The 21418-nt window shown below is 42.9% G+C and overlaps 1 protein-coding gene across 1 annotated transcript in view; it reads right to left on the minus strand.

The window, feature by feature from the left end:
- The window catches only part of LOC147678073 (vomeronasal type-2 receptor 26-like), a 124307-nt gene that overhangs the window by 59902 nt on the left and 42987 nt on the right, over positions 1–21418 (minus strand). The window contains exon 3 of the mRNA XM_086945619.1: positions 19440–19563. Within this exon, the coding sequence (XP_086801745.1) occupies positions 19440–19563 (124 nt within the window). The remainder of the gene's footprint in view (positions 1–19439; positions 19564–21418) is intronic.

A 21418-nucleotide genomic window follows, 5' to 3' on the forward strand; every position in this document is an offset into this window, starting at 1 on the left:
GGCAACTTGATACGATTTAATATTACAGGACTGTTGCAAATCTTTACCAAGATGGAGTGTAAGTCGCTTTGCTTCGTTTAATTTTCTCTGCCTTGAGGGCATTTTTAAAGTTTTCTAAAGATCTTCAGTTAAATCTGTGGAAAAATATTTAAAAAATTGATATTAACCACTATTACCAAACAGTAAACCAATAACAGTAGGCAAACAATTAACACACTAGATGTCAATTCTATCTACAGTAATTTAACAACATAGACAAAGGGGGCATATTTACAAGGCACTTGCACCATGGGGGTAATGAGTTAAAATTCCAAGAACACATAGGGTCGTATTTACAAGGACCTTGCACCAGGGGAAAGTGACTTAAAATTGCCAAGCAGACATGAGGGCGTATTTACCACACCCATGCACCAGAGGGAAGTGAATTAAAATTGCCAAGCACACATGAGAGCGTATTTACAAGTCCATTGCACCAGAAAGAAGTGACTTGAAATGGCCAAGCACACATGAGGGTGTATTTACAACACCCTTGCACCAGGGGGAAGTGACTTAAAATTACCAAGCAGAAATGAGGGCATATTTACCACACCCATGCACCAGGGGGAAGTGAGTTAAAATTGCAAAGCACTCATGAGGGCGTATTTAAAAGGCCCTTGCACCAGCAGGAAGTGACTTAAAATTGCCAAGCAGACATGACGGCCTATTTACCACACCCATGCACCAGGGAGAAGTGACTTAAAATTGCCAAGCAGACATGAGGGCGTATTTACCGCACCCATGCACCAGGGGGAAGTGAGTTAAAATTGCCAAGCACACATGAGGGCGTATTTACAAGGCCCTTGCACCAGGAGGAAGTGACTAGAAATGGCCAAGCACACATGAGGGTGTATTTACAAGACCCTTGCATCAGGGGGAAGTGACTTAAAATTACCAAGCACACATGAGGGCGTATTTACAAGGCCCTTGCAACACCATAAGGTGTGGCCTATGCAGAAGTATGCTTGATTGTCTGTCTGCCATGGTAAAACCAAAAAAATATGTAGGAGCAAAAAGGCAGGTCTGGCAGTCACAAAAGTTTGTTTGAGGTGAGGCCTACTCAGGGTTGCAGATGAAATTTTGGCTTATTGAAGAGTACAGATGACATAATACATGTGCAGGCCAACAGATGAAGTGAGTCATGTCCACTGCACACTTCAACAAAGGTCAGACCTCCTCTGTCTCCCTGGACAGGCCTAAACCTCATCTGCACAATGTGATTAGTAATGTTAGGAAACACAGGTGATGTAATTGAAAAATGTGCAAATATTTTTCCTCATTTCACAATCACATCACCTGTGTTTCCTCAGCTTAGGTATCTCATTGAGCAGATATAGTCTAGCATATCCAAGAGTACGCAGAAGGTGAGGACTGTATGCAGCAGTGCAATGTACATAATTCTCCTCCAATGACAATTACAGAAGCCTCAGCATATCCATGCCCCCTAAACAGTCCTAAATGTATATCATAATTATCATAGTGACTATGAAACTCTACCAGTACATATTGTGAAATCTAAATGACTTCAAGAAACGAGTTTTTAAACCATCAAACAAGCAAATTATTCTCCCATATTCATGTTGAGAAATAAAATATTTATTTAAAAAAGCAGACCCCTTGTTGTCCTTCTCATAAATGTGAAAAGTATTTCTTTAAAAAAAAAAACGATTTTCTGGTCATAATTTCAAAACACAGCACAGCTCCTATGTACAAGCACACACTAGCTGGCTTCCTTATTTTCTCCAATAAGCATACTAATCCCCTTCTAAATTAAAGGAATCTTTTCTCACCTTAGCACGATTTTTAAACACATCATGTAAGCAAATTAGTCTCCCAGGTTCCTGGGAGAAGTACCTTAAAATTGTCTAGCACACAGAGGGGCGTATTTACAAGGCACATGCACCAGGGGAAAATGATTTAAATTGGCAAAGCACTCATGGGGGTGTATTTACAAGAACCTTGCACCACCTTTAAAGTCACTTTTAAAATGGGGAAAATGACGTGAATGTGTCTCATAAGCCTTGTAAATATGCCCCCATGTTGACTATTTAACTCTTGCAAAACATATTGTGAAACCTAAATGACTTCAAGAAACGAGTTTTTAAACCAACAAACAAGCAAATTATTCTCCCATATTCATGTTGGGAAGTGAAATATTTATTTAAAAAAGCACACCCCATGTTATCGTTCTCATAAATGTAAAAAGCATGTATTTTTCTTAAAAAACGATTTTCTGGTCATAATTTGAAAACACAGCACACCTCCTATATACAAGCACACCCTGTCAGTACTAATACTTCACATTATCTATAATTATAATTTGCCAAAGAAGCAAAATCTTTTTGGAAAAAATAATGAAAACACTTGACACAAAACAACATTTTAAATGTACAGCTGACTTCCTTATTTTCTCCATAAACTATACTACTCTCTATCTAAATTAAATGATTTTTTTCTCACCTTAGCAAATGCTTTTTCAATTTCAAAACAGTCTCAGAAACACACAAACTTTTCTTTAGCAGAGCAAAAGGTATGCACTCCAGAGGCTGCAACCAACAAAGGCACAGACATGCTGAAATTCATCACACATATCTCTCATGTCACCCAATCAAAACTCTTCCCTCACTTTTTTCAAATCAACACCCTTCCCCCCCTCTGCCCTTTCTGGCCTTTTTCCATAGCAACTACCTCCAGCCAGACCTCTCATGTTTACAAGTTCACACAACAATGTTTCAAATGAACTCTAAACTCTCAGTACACCTGCTAATCCACTGCAATGTTTCTTAAAATCATGTTTTCTTAACCATTCAAATTACGTGTTTCAAAGAACACATCCATGCACCATAACTTTCTGTTTTCAGCAATGGAAATCCACCAATCACTGCTATTGAATCATTAGCACTGAAACTCCACAGTTTTTTTTTTACAAACTCCTACTGTTTCAACTGCCATTTCATTCCCACACTTCATCTGACTGCAGCAGAACCTCCTCTCACCATGTTTTCTGTCTGGATTGTTGGACATAGTTACATCCACAGGGCTCACAGGTATGCTGATAACAGAAATTTACACAACCTCAATTTACAAAATGTGGAAATCAAATGGATTGGCAAAAGAGGATTGAGATGTCACCAATTGATACCATTGGTGAAAACCTTTTTACATTTTCCAAACCCTGACCTCATAATAGTGCACTGTGGAAGAAATGATTTGGGCACTTTGACTGGGGTAGGTCTGGAAATGCTCTTAAAGGACACCTTTGAGCAATTAATGGCACTTTTACCCCAAACTGCCTTGGTATATTCCATTATATGCCTAAGACAGAAATGAAGGTGGTCCAATCAAATTTGTCCACAAATTGAGAAAGCGAGGAAGCATGTAAATAAGTCTGTTTCAGCTTATATGAAAGACCATGGTATGGGCGCCATCTACAACAATAACTTACATTACTACATGCAAGATATCTACAGAGGAGATGGTGTGCACTTCTCAGATGAGGGAAACAGAGTTTTCATACAAAATTTAAGACTGTGTATTGGTACCTACTTATAAGTACCTAGAACTTACACAGAACCCAAAAGCTCTTTTCAGAGGTACCTTATCTATAATTACTCTTTACAAATTTCGAATGTACCTTTTTTCACTAATTTTCACTCATGTTCGCTTCCCGGTTCGCGTACCGGCAGCTAATGCGCGAAAAATTCAAATTTTTTTTCTCGACATATATGAGCCTCCTCAGCTACCCTCAGAAAACCTAAGGGGTCAGGATACGTCTCCCGTGCCTCCTTATACCCATTTCCCACATTGTTATTCCTCCATCTTGTGATTAAATTTGTCCAAAACACAAAATGGCGAACTCCCGTTACGCTACCGGTAAGCTACCCGGTTCGCGTACCGGGACGCGACTCTACGGCGAAAAATCGCAAACATTTTTTTTAATTTATTTTTGGCCCCGCGGGGCACTTTAATATCCCCCTCATCAATCCTAGGGGGGCAGGAGGGGTCTACCTTGCCCCCTTTCATTAAATTCCCCCTTCGTTTTTCTCCACCTCTTGTCTCTCGATCCTACCGAGAGACAAGATGGCGGCCGTTCCGGACTGTTTAGAATGTTGACACACACTGGAGAGCCAATCAGCTTCGCTTCGCGAAGTTCTGTTACGCGTCAGGTACGCGAACCGGGGCGCTAACCGGAGCGCTGTCACAGATATATCTGTTTTTTAAAACGTTAATTTCTCAAAATCCACTGGAGCACATATATTGAGACATAGCAAAGGCACTTCGGGCAAACCGTATCTACAATTTTGCCAAGTTTCGTGTAAATCCATTCAGCAGTTCGAGCTAAAAGTGATTCCAACCGCCCTATAGAAAAATGAATGGGAAAAACGCATTTTGGGACCCCCCTTTTTTCTCGGCCCCCCCTTGACAAAACCCCCCCCAAATTTTCAGGGGCTGCTCAGAAACAAAATGTGCCATTTTCCTGAAAATTTCAGCCAATTCCGTCCACAAACGCCAAAGTTATTCGACATAGAATTTTCAGAAATCCCATAGGAAAAAAATCCTAACTATATATACCTACTGGCGACCACCAGTAGGTAATAGATATATAATATATATATATATATATATATATATATATATATATATATATATATATATATATATATATATATATATATATATATATATATATATCTATATATATATATATATATATATATAAAATTTCTATGGCAAAATAAAACCCCTCATTTTGTTCCTTTTCAAATTAAATGTATTAAGTGTTACCACTTTAGTCCAATCAAGATGACTTCAGGTGTGCCATACTTTTGTCATAAGTAAGACTGTTAGCGTTCTAGTTGTTCTTTAGAACACTCTGGGACATTCTGTCATTGGGCTATAGTTGGGCTACATCTGGCTGATATTTGGGCTACATTTGGGCTCTTTTGTCTCTGGTGGCCATCTTGGGAGACTGCATATCAGAAATTTTTTAATGAACTATAAGAGGATTTGAGAAGTCACTCAAAATGTGCCCTAATTTTTATTTCTTCAGCACTAATCATAATTTCTATGTCAAAATGAACACCCTCATTTTGTTCCTTTGCAAATTAAATTTTTTAAGTGTTAACACTTAATTCCAATCAAGATGACTTCAGGTGTGCCATACTTTTGTCATAAGTAAGACTGTTAGCGCTCTAGTTGTTCTTTAGAACACTCTGGGACATTATGTCATTGGGCTATAGTTGGGCTACATCTGGCTGATATTTGGGCTGCATTTGTTTTTTTTGTCTCTGGTGGCCATCTTTGGGCTACATTGGGCTACATTGGGCTACATTGGGCTATATTGGGCTACATTTGGGCTCTAACATATACATAGCCCAATGTAGCCCAGTATATATTTTTTCAAAGTAAATTTTCGTAAAAACCACTGGAGCATATATCTTGAGACAAATCCCCCCCAAACATTCCTCAACCGGCGCCAAAGTTATTCCCAATAGAATGTTGAGATTTTGCATTGAAAAAAATCCTAACTATAACTACCTACTGGCGACCGCAAGTAGGTAATATTTATATGTCACTGACCATGTCATGAGTGATGTAATATGTGACGTCATCAGCAGTGCATTGCAGGCGCGCAAGTCATAGTGAGTCCAACTAACTATAACGTGGGAATTTCAATGGTTTTATGTCAGTAAAATTTCCAGCTAACTATAACTGGTGTGAAACCTATGGTTTTTTCAGTGAATTTAATAGGTTTTTTTTTAAATGCTAATTCCTAACTATAACTGGTGTGAAACCTATGGTTTTTTCAGTGAATATATATATATATATTCACCTGCACATCCAAAATATAAAAGTACAGCAAATAAACTGCAATAAAATGTAAAATATTTCCAATTCAATTGTACATAAAAAGTAAACAATATATAAAAATATGTTTTACTAAAAAATATTTAAATTGGCATACATTTACATAAATAAAAAATATAACATTAAATACACAGACACATAATAATAATGTATATTTAACCAATATTAAAAAAATAACAAAATAATTAAACTCTATAAATAATGTATAAACTCGTTCCACTATAGAAGGGGCAACATTTACTATTCCCACTCTAGTCAATGCAACAGTAGGGAAAGTGTTGGACTGAGGAGGAGTAACAGTTTCTATTCCTACTTCAGTCAGTGCAACAGTGCAACAGTAGGGAAAGGTTAGACTCAGGAGTGGTAAAATATCTTATTCCCACCCCAGTCGGTGCAACAGTAGGGAAAGCGTTGGATTCAGGAGGGTCAAAAATGACTGTTCGCACTTCAATCAGTGCAACAGTAGAGAAAGTTTGGACTCAGGATGGGTAAACATTTCCCAATCAGTACAACAGTAGAGAGAGGGTAGCTCACTTCAAACAAATAACATATTTTAACAACTCTATTAAATAACAAAAAATATGAACATTTAAATTTAGAATTATATGTCTAAATTCTAAGAAAAAATAAATATATTACATATTTATTACAATTGTTAATAATTATTATAAATCAAAACAAATGATTGTAATGTAATTAAAATACCACAGTAGGGGCCTGACTAGGATGGCGGCCGGACACCATCCTGGTAGGAAACAGGACCGCCTGACAAGCTGTTGGCTGTCCCGCAGCCTGAATCACGATGCAACCACCTTCCAGGCGGTCTCAAAATGTATATTTTGTATTGTTGTATTGTGGTGGGTGCCGGCGGGTGCAGCACACACCGCAGTACAAAACATGCACCCTGCGCATATCCTTACACTATGTAGTAGACACTATGCAATGTCTGCCACATGGTGCAGGAATATGTGGGGTGGAACCATAGGTTATACTTCCGGGAGCAAGAGGGTACGCTACAGGCCACCAAAGTCCCTTTCCGCCCGCTTTTTCATGGTGGGTTAACCGCCATGAAACGGCCGTCGGAAATGGACATTGTAATCCCTACGGTGGCGCCTGAGCAGGCACCCCCAATGCTGTAGGGATACAACTCCCTCCGACGCACCTACGGGCTCCTCGAGCTCGTTTGAAGCATGGCAGTCAGTCTCTCCAAACGCCAGACATCCACCCACAATCCTAATGTGGCGAGCAGTAAACATTAGTACGATGGCAATGGGACAGTCCATTTCCATTTGAGAAGTCTTTATTCGATTGTTACATCATAAAAGACATACATACAGTATATACATCATAAAAGAGAATATATAATTTGGATGAAAACATCTAAAACCATATTAAATCAATTAAACAGACTTTCTTATAAATGGGTACAAAAATTTAAAAAAATACAATGAATACCAAGAGTACCAGAAAAATGCAATAAGCTAATCACATGTAGATAAGCATAAATCGTTAAAAGGGACTAGTTATTTGCTTTTGGTAAACCTGATTCTGAGCGTCCACACCCATCCTAGGTATTTTGCCACACCTACTACAATTAATGGGGATAGATTAGTTCTTAGAATTCTACTGGCCTCAATAGCTGAGCAAGTACCCAGGCTTCTGCAGACCGGGCTAAGCCATTTAGACCTGGGGGTGGCATACAGAGGGCATACAAACAAAAAATGATTTAAACTTTCAACCTGACCGTGACAGTTTGGACAGAACCCTGTCCCGCCAGAGCCCCATTTTTTGGTGGCGAACCACATCTAAACTGGTGGAACAATTTGCGATCCACTGGTTTAGTAATCAAATCCCAATATTTTTCGAGCTTGGGGGCATCTTTAAAGTCAGTAAATGAACTAGTAAGGTTGCTTGAGGGCAGTCTCAGGTGTCTATTAAAAGTCACCCAGTCCCAATAGAGCACTTTTAAGGTTTTCTTTGAGGGAAAAGTAGCGGATTCGGGAGCCAACCACAAATCTCTATACCCTAGAGCATAGAGGGATGATCTTAAATCCCTAAACCAGCCAATGTTCGAAGAGCCAGGAAGGTCTCTGACATCTAAACATGCCCTAGCATAAAGGTTGAGTTCCGGCGTCGTCCATAGGCGTCTCCAAAATGCCAATGGGCGAAATCTTGCCTGGTCCTCAACCGGATGACACCCTAAATCATACATAAGCGGGATCCACGGGGTAGACTGCGGCAAACCCGTAACCACCCTGAGGAATTTATTTTGGGCTGTTCTCAACAGGTCCAATTTACTATAGCCCTATAGTTCCGCCCCGTATAAAACAGAGGGTAGAACCTTGGAACCATAGATCTTGATTAATGGTGAGATAGGCCGTGTAAAAGAGCCTTTATGCTCTTTGATCAGCGCACCACCTATCTGCAGGTGTTTTAAAGCCATAAGCTCAACCTGGTGGGTCCAGCTTAAGGTCTCACTAAATGTAACTCCCAGGTAGGTGAACAGCTTCGTTTGTTCCAAGGGCGTACCCCCCATGGTGACCCTTGCGCTGATCTGGTTATGACCTCTTAAAACCATGAACTTAGTCTTGGAAACATTTACCTCAAGCTCATGTTCGCAACAAAATAACTCAAACCGTGACAGGGCCTGCTGGAGACCCTGTCTGGTTTTTGAAATCAAAAGAGTATCGTCGGCGAACATGAGCAGGGGAATTTTCATTCCTGCTAATGACGGGGCGTCTGTGGGGTGATTATCAAAATAATTAATAACCCTATTAATGTATAAAGAAAAAAGGGTAGGGGCTAAAACACATCCTTGCCTAACTCCTTTGGCCACAACAAACCTATCTGTCACCTCCCCTTGTTTGCCCCAGCGTACTTGGGCAAAGGTATTCCCATGTAGATTAATCAACAGGCGCACAAGAGGGACGGGTATACCCATATCTAGTAAGCACTTCCATAACCCAGCCCTCGGAACAAGGTCAAAAGCAGACCTTAAATCAACGAAGGCTGCGTATAAATTGCCCTTACCTAAAAAAAACGTCTTCCAAAAAAGAAGCATAAAAAGATAGGCCTGATCTAAGGTACTCACATGAGACCTGAATCCAGCCTGAAGTGGCGTTAGAATATTATGTTCGTCTATCCATTCATGTATCCTGGCAAGGACAAGATGGGCTGTGATTTTTTGCACCGCGTCTATGAGGCTGATCGGCCGGTAGTTGGAAGGAACCGACCGATCACCTTTCTTATATATAGACAAGATTTCAGCCCCGGCCCAGGATTCAGGGACTCTGGCACCAGTAGCCAAGGCATTAACCAACTGGACCAGATATGGAACCCAAAGGTCTTGGTCTTGTTGAAATAGATCAGCTGGAATGCAATCTGTACCAGGTGCCTTCCCCCTTGGGATAGATTGCAGGACAGTTTTTACTTCAGTGCTTGTAAACACAAGTTGATCAACCGATAGTGGCCAGCAGATGTTATCCTGTATACTACCGGGGCCCTTAAATTGGTTCTCAAAGTAGCTAACCCATTGTTGTTGACCTACCGAAGATGGACTTGGCCGGTCATCCTGGGACAGGCCCCATTTGAGTAGGTGCCAAAACTGCTGAAAGTTCCTGGAACTACATGCTTCTGTTAGAGTAAGCCACCGTTCTTCATCCCAGTTCACCTTAGCTCTATGTTTGGCAACGTTGAATGCCTTCCTACAGGACCTTATTAGGTCAAGATTTTTAAGCTTTAGGGCCTTAAACAGTTCTACATGAGTCCGACGGCACTCATCATCGGACCAGTTTAGTGTTTTCTTGTTCCCCCCACCACCCCTTTTAGAAAAAGATTTAATAAAAAGTTTTTTTAGGGACCTAAACAAAGTGGTATGGGTATCGGTGATAATTGTATTAATCACCTCCTGTGACTCACATTTAGTAATAACAGCAAGGGAATCGGAAACCAGAGATCTGATCGTTTTACATGCTTCCGGGTCGACACAGATTTTTGGCCAGCGTACTCTCCTCATATCGTTGGTGAGTATTACTTCATCCTGTACTAAGTTAGACACACATTTATCTGGTCCGGAAAAACTGAAATCCCTTAGTTCCACCACCAGTGGATCGTAATCACTTTCAGGACGAGATGTTACCTCCATATCCACCACCACAGGCCACAGTTTGACATCCAGTAGTACATAATCAATTCTACTACTATATCTACCATTGCAGAAGGTGTCTTTACCCAGCCTATCAGAACGTGTTCTGCCATTAAGGGCACGCAGGCCCTGGTCCAAGCACATACCTTTAATAAAAATAGCCGCCTGGGACCATTTTTTGATCGGAGCTAGTTCAAGCTGAGGAATCCCCCAAGCCAGGTCTTCAGTCTCGGTTAGAGAACCCTCATCTGAACTCAGTGGTTCAAAGCAGGATGCCGGAGCTTCGCCTAAGAAGTCATCCAGACGGAGAAGAGTTAGGGAAACCCTGCCACCCTGGATGCCCCTAGCATATATATTAATCAGCAGGATGTCCAGCCCGCTAGTGGATTTGATGCTGACCAATAGTATGTCGGGGCTATCAATAAAAACTTCCTCAACTGTCACACCCTCATGTTGCCGAACCCAAACTGTCAAACCCCCCCTGGCACGACCTCTATGTCCTCTAATGGCCGGTTTGCTAAAGGACAGGTAGCCAGAGAGAAACATTGGTAGAAGAGCCCATGTTTCTTGAAAGGACCAAACGTCACCTCTACATATAAAATTAACCCAATCTGGGATAGCCATCTTTGGCTTGAGCCCAGCTATATTCCAGCTTCCCAAGATGATACCATTTCTGCCTGTTGGAGCACTGGAAGTACTTTTGCCAGGCAAGTCCTCTTCATGGAGCAATAAAGCAACTTCATCTTGCAAAGGAGCAACTCCTGGTATAGAGACACTGTCCACCATACTATCTGCGGTACAAGTACCAGTGAACCCTCCCAGAGTGCCTGGTGCCAAATTAACACTCTCGGTAGATGGATCAGCGAGTAACACCGGTTCAAGTACCGAAACCATTTCACCAGACCCACACAAATAAACAGAGCCCTCTTTAACATTTTGGGCTAATTGGCCCATTAGATCTTTAGCATGACAGGGATAATTCACTAGGGTATCAATGGACCCCGTACAGTCTAAGCTGCCCACTTCAGCCCTGATTGGAGTAGTTGGTCAGTCATTATAATTCAACCCTGATAAAGGCTCATGCAAGTTCCTCAACGGGATATTCCAATATTCATTGGGCTGGATTAGGCATGGGCGGAAAATCCGTTCCGCTCGCGGATTTTGCGGATTTTCGGGAAATCCGCAATCCGCGAGATTTGCGAATTTCCTGCAAAATCCGCAAATCCGCGAGCAGCGGATTTTGCTCGCACTGCTCGCACTGTTCGCGTGAGTTCGCGCCCCGCGAATAAGTGCGAAATTGCAGAAATACGATTTAAGCAAAACTGAAAGTAACTACTTACCAGGTTCAAAAGTTCAGGCACATCATTAGTAGCCATTTCCTGTAGTGCTTCCTGAGGGGCCCCTCCAGAGTTCAGTTGCCAGTTGAAACTATTATGTGACCCTGCTCTGAACCTCAGAATAGTTACACATATGCCACAAAGGTCATGAATTACAGCTAAGGGAGACAAGCAGGAGCCAGGCTGGAAGTTAAAATCCATTAATCAGCCCCTAATTCATTATTGTCAGTTGGGGCAGGGCAGGTGTTGTAACTAATTTTGCAACAATGAAAGCACTTAGCAAGTGCAAAAGATCACTAATCAGGGCGCACTAAGGAAGCAGGTGCCAGCTAAAAAAATATTCTGTGACACATTAATCAGCCCCAAATTAATTCAGGTCACTTGAGGCAGGGAAGGTGTGCTTTGCTTTGCCGAAAATAATGTACACTGGACAACCAGAGGGTGTGGTGATGAAACAGAGGGTGGCATGGGTGGGCCAGAGGGTGGCATGAGTAGTCAGAGAGTGGCAGTGGTGACAGAGAGTGGCAGTGATGAAGAAGAGTGTCCCAAACAGGTTGGACACGTAGAAACAACAAGTTCGCAAAACTTGCGACCCGACAGGTAAGTTCGCAAATTGCGAAATTGTAAAAACCCTCGCGAACTGGCAGAAACACGGGCGAACACAAAAAAAAAAAAAAATCCGCAAATTCGCGGGAATTCGCGGATTTTGCGGATTGCGAGTTCGCAAATCCGCAAATTCGCGGATTGCCAATCCGCAAAATCCGCTCATGCTTAGGCTGGATGTGTTTGCTGGGGTTGTTTAAATTGGGAAAGAAGCTTTGGGGCTGGCGATAATTTGGGGGGGCATGTATTGCAGGATAGCCGGAAAACTGGGAGTTGGAATTAACCCAGTTCGGTGTAAAAGTAGAGCTATTATAAGCAGATTGTGAATATGATTGAAACAAGGCCTCAGGGTTTATTGATGGCCCATGAAAGCTAGGGGTAAAGTTGGTCCATTTAAGAGGATGAAGGTTTCTTTTGGGGCTTTGTTGGCCTTGTGGTTTAAACAGGGTCTCCGGATAGAAATAACTTAGATTCCGCGTGGAAATTCCCCCCTCGTTATTTCCCACATATCAATCGGTGAGATGGGAAACGACTCTGTGATCCCTAAAGTTAATGATCATAGTATCACCCTCAATGTCCTTTGGGCGAGGACCCACCCACTTGCATCTACGGACTGAAATAATATCCCCGTTAAGATGAGCAGGAAGGGGTCTATTAGTTTTCAGCCAGAAGATGACTTTATTTTTTAGATTTACGTTACTTTCCCTGTTACCATTAGAGATTGGGGGCACACCCGTCAGAATGATAACAAAATTAGCTGAATCGGGTGGAAGTTCTACAATGTTCCTGCGATTTAAAAATTGTCTATGAGTGGAATTGTCAGGTTTTGCTACCCCTTGATTGGGAATTGACTTAATTCCCTCATTGGTTGACTTATTACAGGACAATAGTGGCTTCTCTTTAACAGAGTTGGTAACACGTGGGGGTTTAAGAGACAAATCCGGAGCCTTTGGATTGTTGTTGGCTTTAGTATTGCTATTATTTTCAGGGTGCTTGCTAGGAACAGTGATAATAATGCTAGGCTTGGATAGTTGGACAAGCTGACTATTAGAGCTCGTGGGGTGAGATGTAACCACAGGAGCCAAGAGACGATCCATTTTTTCGCCTAGTAACCTTACACGCTCCAAAAGAGGTAACATGTATGATTTTAGGAGTTTCTCAAAAATGTCGTAACACTCCTTATTAAACCCAGTAGTGATATCCACAGAAGGGGTTGGTAAATAGGGAGTACCAGAGGGGGCCTCAATCACTGGAAGTACCGTAAAATCAATTGTATGGTTGACTGAGGTAGAAGTAAGAGTTTGTTGACCAGTACCTTTTCTTTTAATGCCACCCTTTTTTCTTTTCTTCCTAGGGGGGGAACAGACAGCTCTTATCTTTTTAGAAGATTTGGGTCCGGGGATACTATTAGTTCGAGGCAAAGTATTCTCACCCGGACCGACACTAAGACAAGATCAATTGGTAAGGGTTGAGTGTAGTTCGGGGGCAGTAATCAGATCAACTTGGATATTAAGATCGTTTGGGCTAATAGGGGCAGAGGAAGGGCTGTTTATATGACCCACACTATTAGTTAAAGAGCGAACAGGGGAACAGTTAGGTACCCGAAAGATACTAGGAATAGGGTCAGTGCTTAACGAATCCAAATCAATGATCGTCTTCCCTTGCACCGCCAATTCCTGAGAGTTATTTTATCCAGGTTGAGTGGGCAGGGGTAATTGTTTAAGAAGTTCAATAGAGCAACGTCGATCAGCGCGTCTTTCTGCTAAAAGAAGTTCTTTATCAATCTCCTTACTTGCCTTCTCAAAATATTTGTCAAGTGGCCCAAGGAAAGAAGCACCCACACTAGATGGGAGTGAACTAGACATATCTACAACCAGACAGAGTATTTACACACTAAATCTGGACCCACAATCTAACTACACCCTAGGGCACAATAACAAGGATAATAAATACTCGAAATTATAGGTTAGAGTCCTGGCCCTGCCGGCCTCCTTCGGCCCCTGACGGCCACAGACGGTCCCGCCCTTGTCCCTGGCTTCTCCCAGTCGCTCCCGCGCAGCGGGACTATTCCAATGCACTTATGGGATCTGAGTGAGGGGGAGGAGCCTGCAGGGAGAGCTGCCCAGGTGTAAGCGATGAGGGCGGGTGGGCGCTCCTGGGACTGGAAGTCCTGTGCTTCCGCTCGCTCGCAACCCTGCAGGTTCAGATGACTTTTGACCCCTCTGGTAACAATTCGCACTCAAACAGCTGCCCACACGACGCAGTCTCAGAAGCAAAAATAACCAACATTTTCCCCTATGCCCTAGGACTCGGGGTCTAGCACAAGTACAAGTGGACCAGCCGAATCACACTTTTTCACCAAAAGGACAGGAGTGGCTTTGATGAAACATAAATTCAGATCCTGTGATAAGCTCTTCTGTTAGCATGTCAGACATGGCTGGACCAGTGGGAGTGATGCATCTGTTGCCCAAGCTAGTGGATGGCCTACTAAAACATTAGGGGCACATTAGGATGTCCGCCCGCCATCCTATCGTGAAATTGGACCGCCCGCCATAAGGGCCGGGGTGTGGGGGCTATTAGGATGCGCCCGCCACAGTGGCAGCGCATCCTGCATTCCTGACAGTGTGGCGGGTGGTGCACTCAGCACCGCCCGCCACAATGCCAGGAAGGCATGTCGTGCACTTCCATGCACACATGGTGGGCACCAGGCTAAGCCTGCCATGTTGTGCATGGAACTGCAGGAGGGTACCACAGGTAATGTAATATAATGTCAATTAGCATTTCTTAAGCACAAGCTGTCACTCTGCAAGCAGTATCCTGGCGCTGAGGAATGGACAGTGAGTGCGGGTCCTATAGCATACCAGCTTATGCTGCGACTAGATTAGTGTAAGGCAGTGGACATCAGAAATGTTGTATATCCATGTCTTCAATGCCTTCCTAAATTGAGATTCAGTTTTCTGTAGTCTTAAATTGGTTGGAAGGGCATTCCATGCTTTAGACCCCAGGACGGTGACAGTTTTCCCTCCTTTAGTGATCCGTCTGAAAGAGGGAGGTTTCAGGAGATTGGCTGTGGATGACCTAAGAGTCCTGTTGGTGGTATATGGGGAGAACCGTGCTGAGAGATACTAAGGTCCCAGTTTAAGCATGGCGCTATAAGTGATATAAGTGATTAAAAGAATTTTAAAAAACATTATTTTATGAATCGGAAGCCAATGCAGAACTGATGCGGACGCTCTGCGTGGAAGCCTCAGAACAAGGAGTTCTGCAGCATTTTGGACCACTTGTAGTTTTTCCATCGTGGTTTTATTTGCTCCTGCAAGGAGGCTGTTGCAGTAGTCCAAACGTGAGAGAATTAGGGCCACTGCTACTGATTTCCTTGCAGGGAGCGGAATCAGATCAAAGAATTTCTTTAATGATCTTATTAGACTAAAGCAGGTCCCTGCTGTGGCTGACGCGTGTGGCAGAAAGAACAACTCAGTATCAAACTGTACCCCTAGATTGTTAGCTACTTTAACAATGTCTGGTGAGGGCGTAGTTCGCTCTGGCCACCACACATCCGGAAGGAAAGTTACATCCCTCCCAATGGGCAACATTTCTGTTTTATCAGTATTACGTTTCAAATGGTTGTCCCTCATCCACTGTATGACTTGTGATAGAAAGCATTTAAAGTTCACTTTGGCATCTATAGTGTTGTTATCAAGAGATACAATCATTTGAGTATCATCTGCATAGGACGTTACTTCGATTCTGAACGAGCTTATAAGAGAGATGAGCGGGCCATATAAATATTAAACAACAGAGGGCTCAAAGAGGAGCCTTGCGGAACTCCTGTTGTTATAATTTTCTCTGTCGAGAGGAAGGTGCCTAAAGTTACAGCTTGTCTCCGATTGGAAAGGAATGATTTGATCCATTCTAGAACAGTACCTGAGATGCCGCTGCATTCGAGTCTCTTTAAAAGGATATCATGGGAGATAGTGTTGAATGCAGCCGATCAATCGAGCAGGATCAAAACTGCCTTCTTACCCTTGTCTGCTAAGATCTTTAGCGCCTCAGTAATTTCAAAAAGGGCTGATTCAGTTGTATGCTTCAGATGGAAGCCCGATTGTTGTGGATGGAGAATATTAGCTACTTCGATAAATCTTGTGAATTCCTTGTGTACAAATTTCTCTGTTATTTTACCCAACACTGGAAGCAATGAGATAGGCGGGAGATTAGAAAGCACAGAGGGGTCAATATTTGGTTTCTTTTTAAAAGGTTTTACCAACGCCAGTTTCCACTCATCTGGTACAATGTCCATACTTAGTGAAGAACTAACTATTGAATTTCCGACAGTGTTGAGTATATCAATAATTTTATGAAGGATCATAGGAGGACATGCATCTAAGGAAGAACCTGATTTGCAAGCCCTGATGGCCTCGTAAGTCGACTCTAATGCTACCAGTTTAAAGGTTTTACTGCAATGAGCACTGGAGCTGGAAGCTGGTTCCGTAGGATCATCCCTATTTTTATTGGGGCCAATTGTGAAATTCTTTTCAATATTAAGAATCTTTTCTCCGAAGTAAGTTGCAATCTCATTACACAGAGTTTGTGAAGGAGGCAATTCCTTCTGCAACACATTAGGGTTAGTAAAGGATTTTACGATTGTGGAGATCGCCTTTTGATCTAAATTGGCCTCCATTATTTTCTTTGAATAGTACTCTTTTTTTGCAATTTTAATGTGGTGGTGATAGAGTTTCCTGCTCTTTTTGTAAGCTATTCTGTCTGCACTATTGTACGACCTTCTCCATTTACGTTCCTGTTGCTTACAATTGGAATGATTTGATGCTGAATCGGGCATGAACCAGGGGGCCTTTTGAGTTTTTGATTTCTTAATCTCGTCATGTTTCTCAAGTGGCAATAGCTTATTATAAACTGTCGTAAGCCAGGAGTGGAGATGACAAGCGCCCCCCCCCTGGATTTCCTGTCATATGGGGTATAAGTGCTTGTGCATGTGTTATCAGCTTTGGGTTGTCAGCTAGTTGAGCCCATTTACGTCTGGGTTGGGGGTCAGAGGCTGGTAAATCAGAGCTCCTTTTCTGTGGCATCCCCATTGTCAATGCTACCACAAAATGGTCTGACCAAATTACCGGAACGGGAGTGTCCACTGATAGGGATGTAATGTTGGAACAGACCCCATCAAGGATATGCCCCGCCTGATCAGTTGGATGCTCCACTAGTTGGTTTAGTGTAAGGAGCTCTATACTCTGGAGGAAATTATCCGCTCCTGGTGCAAGTCTCGATTCCAAGTGATGATTAAAGTCACCAAGCATATCTAAGAAGTAGCTTAGGGAGTCTCCAAGTGAATCTATGAATGTGGAGCTTTGCCCTGGAGGCCGATAAATCAGGGCACCTGAAAAGGACATGGAGGGGTTTAGGAAGATGCAAAAGCCTAAGCTTTCCGCACCCATGATATCATCAAGATCGAACCTAGAGCAATGCAATGATTGGTGTAAGAAAATGATACCTCCCTAGTGATCTAGTGAAGGTCAGCCTCGCTTTCTATCACACAATCTCCAAGTAGGCTGCAAGATGGCCACCCGCACCACCCACTTGTAGTTAAAATGCCACCCCAGCAGGTGATATCTCATGATGGGTGCTGTCATAGATGTTTAGCCCCCAATATCTGATAACCAAAGGCAACATGAAGACCAATAGCACCACAGACGGGTTCTGCAGTTATCCCGGCGTTAGAGCACATTGATCGAACACCAATCCCACCCGATCACAGGCCAAGTCCCCTGATATATATTTTCAAACAATCAGGTGTTTGTTAAGCGCGACAACTCACCCGTAAGGGTCTCAAGGCACTGGGGGTTGGGGGGGGTCGCAGGTTCCAGCCCATTAAGCAGGGGGTCTGTTGAAGAGCCAGGTTTTGAGGTTTCTTGCAAAGATGGGGAGCGATGGTATCTGAGGTGGAGCGGAAGGTCGTTCCAGGCTCTGGCTGCGCAGAAGGAGAAGGAGCAGCCTCCCGATCTGGTCTTTCTGGTGCAGGGGATCACAGCGTAGGAGAGCTGGGCTGATCCTAGGGTCCTTTGCGGTGCGTGGAATTTGAGTCGGCTGTTCAGTTATGCTGGTCCGGTGTTGTGGAGGGCCTTGAGAGCGTGGGTTAGCATCTTGAAGTTGACTCTAGCTTCGATGGGGAGCCAGTGGAGTGTGCGCAGGTGCTGGGAGATGTGGCAGTGTCTTGGCAGGTTAAGGACCAGTCTTGCAGTGGCGTTTTGGATGTTCTGTAGCTTGCGGGTGAGGTTTTTGTTTATTCCGGCATCGAGTGTGTTGCCTTATTCGAGCCTGCTGGTGACCAGGGTGTGAGTGACGGTCTTTCTGTGTTCAAGGGGGATCCATTTGAAGGTCTTACGTAGGAGGTGGAGGGTGTGGAAGCAGGAGGATGAGAGAGAGTATATCTGGCGGTCCATGGAGCTCTGAGTCCAGAATGATTCCCAGGTTGTGTGCCTGGTCCGTGGGGGTGGGTGGGCTTTCGAGGGTGGGGGGCCACCAAGTGTTGTTCCAGGGGACGGGGTTTGGGCCCATGATGAGTACTTCCGTTTTGTTGGTGTTTAGTTGTAGGCAGCTGTTTTTCATCCATTTGGCGACGGCTTCCATGCCTTCTCGAAAGTTGTGTCTGGCGGTGTTGGGTTAGTTGGATAGGGAGTGGATAAGTTGGGTGTCGTCTGCGTATGACACAATGTTTAGTCCGTAGGTTCTGACGATTGACTAAATGTCACTGTCCCACCTCTTAAAATCTCATCTAGCTATCCCCTTGGACTCCAATTGGTTTCTATGGAGACACACATCTCTAAGGTACCAATAAACAGCCACCTCCAGAATTCATGCAAAGACATCATGACCATCACCCCTACCTATATTACTGGTAGGCTCCCAAATTTTGGTGATTCTCTGCACACTAGCCAACAGGACATCATCAGTTTGGAAATGAGGAAGTGCAAGAAAGAGAAAAAAAAGAGAAAAGGTATGCTCTATCTATATTTCCAGGCTCTGGACAAATATCCTCTATTCATCAAGTTCACAGAAACCCTGTTCCAGTTTAGGAAATAGCTGAAGACATACCTCTTTATAGAATACTAAATCATAGCATAATATCATTCTCAGAACCCAGCCCCAACTCCAATTACTTGTTGACTCTATCTTTGTGTTTGACCCTATTCCTGTCAGCTAGGTTCATGATATACAAATGTCACATACATACATATATGCCAAGCCTTCCCTGTGACTCCTATTAACAGATTCTCTTCTTTGGTTTATATATAAAGCTCTTCTCCTGACTATTTGGTTCAATTACAGATACAGATCTCTGATGTATATACAAAAGCCCATACAGTATGCCTTTATACCAGATTGTGGAGAATGTATGGAGGCAAATGACTGTTCTGTAGGGTAGGGCCATCTAAGCTCACCGGTCTGGTTGGAGATCTCTCCATCTGAGCATGGAAGACAGTCATAGCAGCAGACTCCTTGGCCCTCACGTGTGGATTTTCTGAAGCCAACTGTGCAAATTTCACTGCATGAGGACTTTGGGATCTGGAGACAGAGACAAACATTGCTTTGAATGTATACATTTATTTTTATGAATATTGTGTTTATTCAGAGTGCAAGGTACAGCTCAAGCTTTCCAGAGACACATAATAATTATACTGAAAAGTTACTTCCCTGTAAAAATAGTTCTCCAGGCTTGGCATATTTCTTGACTATCACAAAACACAAACAGGCTTTCAACACGTGACTGACCGGTGCACTTGCACTACAGGCTATCAATGGAAATCAACATGATACTTAATTGCTTCTCACGCAACCTGACTAGTTTGCAAAGACACAGACTCCAAATGAGAATGATTCTATTGCAGTTCTCCTTATCTTCCTGAAGTACCAGACAGTTTGTGCTTGAATATACCCAGCCCTCACAAGCAATGGCTTGGGATGAGACTGATTGCCTCCGTTCTATCCACTTACCAATAAACGTGGGTTACATATGGGACTAACTGTTTCCCAGCCACCGGGACCCAGATATAAAGTATCAACCTCATTGCTAGAAGTAATCTGTAGCCGTCATTATTCTAGGTCTCTAGCTTTGCTCCATACAAACTAACATTTTAGAGGTGGTGATGTGTTAGACCTGGCATGCTTGGCATCCCCTTGGTTTTTGCCATCTGGCCTTCGGTTTTGCTGACTTCATGTTTGCTGGCTTTAGGTTTCTGGCCACTTGACCACTGCTAACCAGTGCTAAATTGCATATGTCTGTACACAAAAAATGATAGCATTGGCTTATCCACAATGGCATATTTAATTTACTTATAAGTCCCTCATAAAGTGTACTATGTGTTACCCAGGGCCTGTACATTACATGTTACCTTTATTCTGAAGAACAAGGCAAAGGAACAACAGAAATAATAGATCGGAATGGTGGGACTGTAACAAGAGAGAATGTGACCACCACTGAATTGAGGGTGATTAATCTTTCGGACAGGGTTTTGGATAAAGATGAGACCACACTATTATGCAAGGGTTTGGGATTTTGTCCTACCCAGGATGGTGATTTTTCTGATTTGCATGTAGACCTATTTAGATTTACCAGGCAACTGAAATTAAAGGATTTTTTCAGCAACAAACCCACTTGTAGCTCACTTACTGGGGACCCAGGGGGTACTGTGACTATGTCAATAGCTGAAATTAAAAACTTACACTGTTTGACTACCCTGAGTGAGGAAAGGGAGGTCGTCCTAGACCTCATACGATCTGAGCACAATATTTCTGAAACCTTTTCAGTGGACAGTGGACTTCGTCCTAATTCTAAGTTCCTCCCGAGCACGTACCATCATAACATTGACACATTCTCCGAACGGGTTAGTACCAGTCTCTACAGACTTGAAAGGGAGAGTAGGGGCCAGCGAGACATAAAATTCAATCTCTCAAGAGAGGAAAGGAATGCCCTAAAACGACTAAGAAATGATACCAACATAGTGATTAAAGAAGCAGATAAGGGTGGAAACGTCGTTATCATGAATACCAAAGACTATAAAGGAGAGATTGAAAGACAACTTGGGGATAGGGAGTGCTACGAACGAGTAGCCATAACCCGATGGGAGCTCTTTTAGTTGAAATAAATTCCAAACTTTTGGACTGGAAAGAGATGGGGCTACTCACTGATCAGGAGTATCGATACCTATTGGTATCGAATCCCAAATCCCCATGTACACAAGGGGGTCCATTCCCCCCTGGCTGCCCCATAATCTCTGGAATCGGGTCAGCGACGGAAAAACTGTATAAAGGACTTCTTCACATACCTAATTCTACATCTTTTTTAGACTTTTTATCTGTACGCCCCCACATAAGCTAACAAAATAATTACTGCTCAGGTTCATGACAGATTACCAAGCAA

The sequence above is a fragment of the Lissotriton vulgaris genome, chromosome 12 (assembly GCF_964263255.1).
Source record: "Lissotriton vulgaris chromosome 12, aLisVul1.2, whole genome shotgun sequence".
Taxonomy (NCBI): Eukaryota; Metazoa; Chordata; class Amphibia; order Caudata; family Salamandridae; genus Lissotriton; species Lissotriton vulgaris.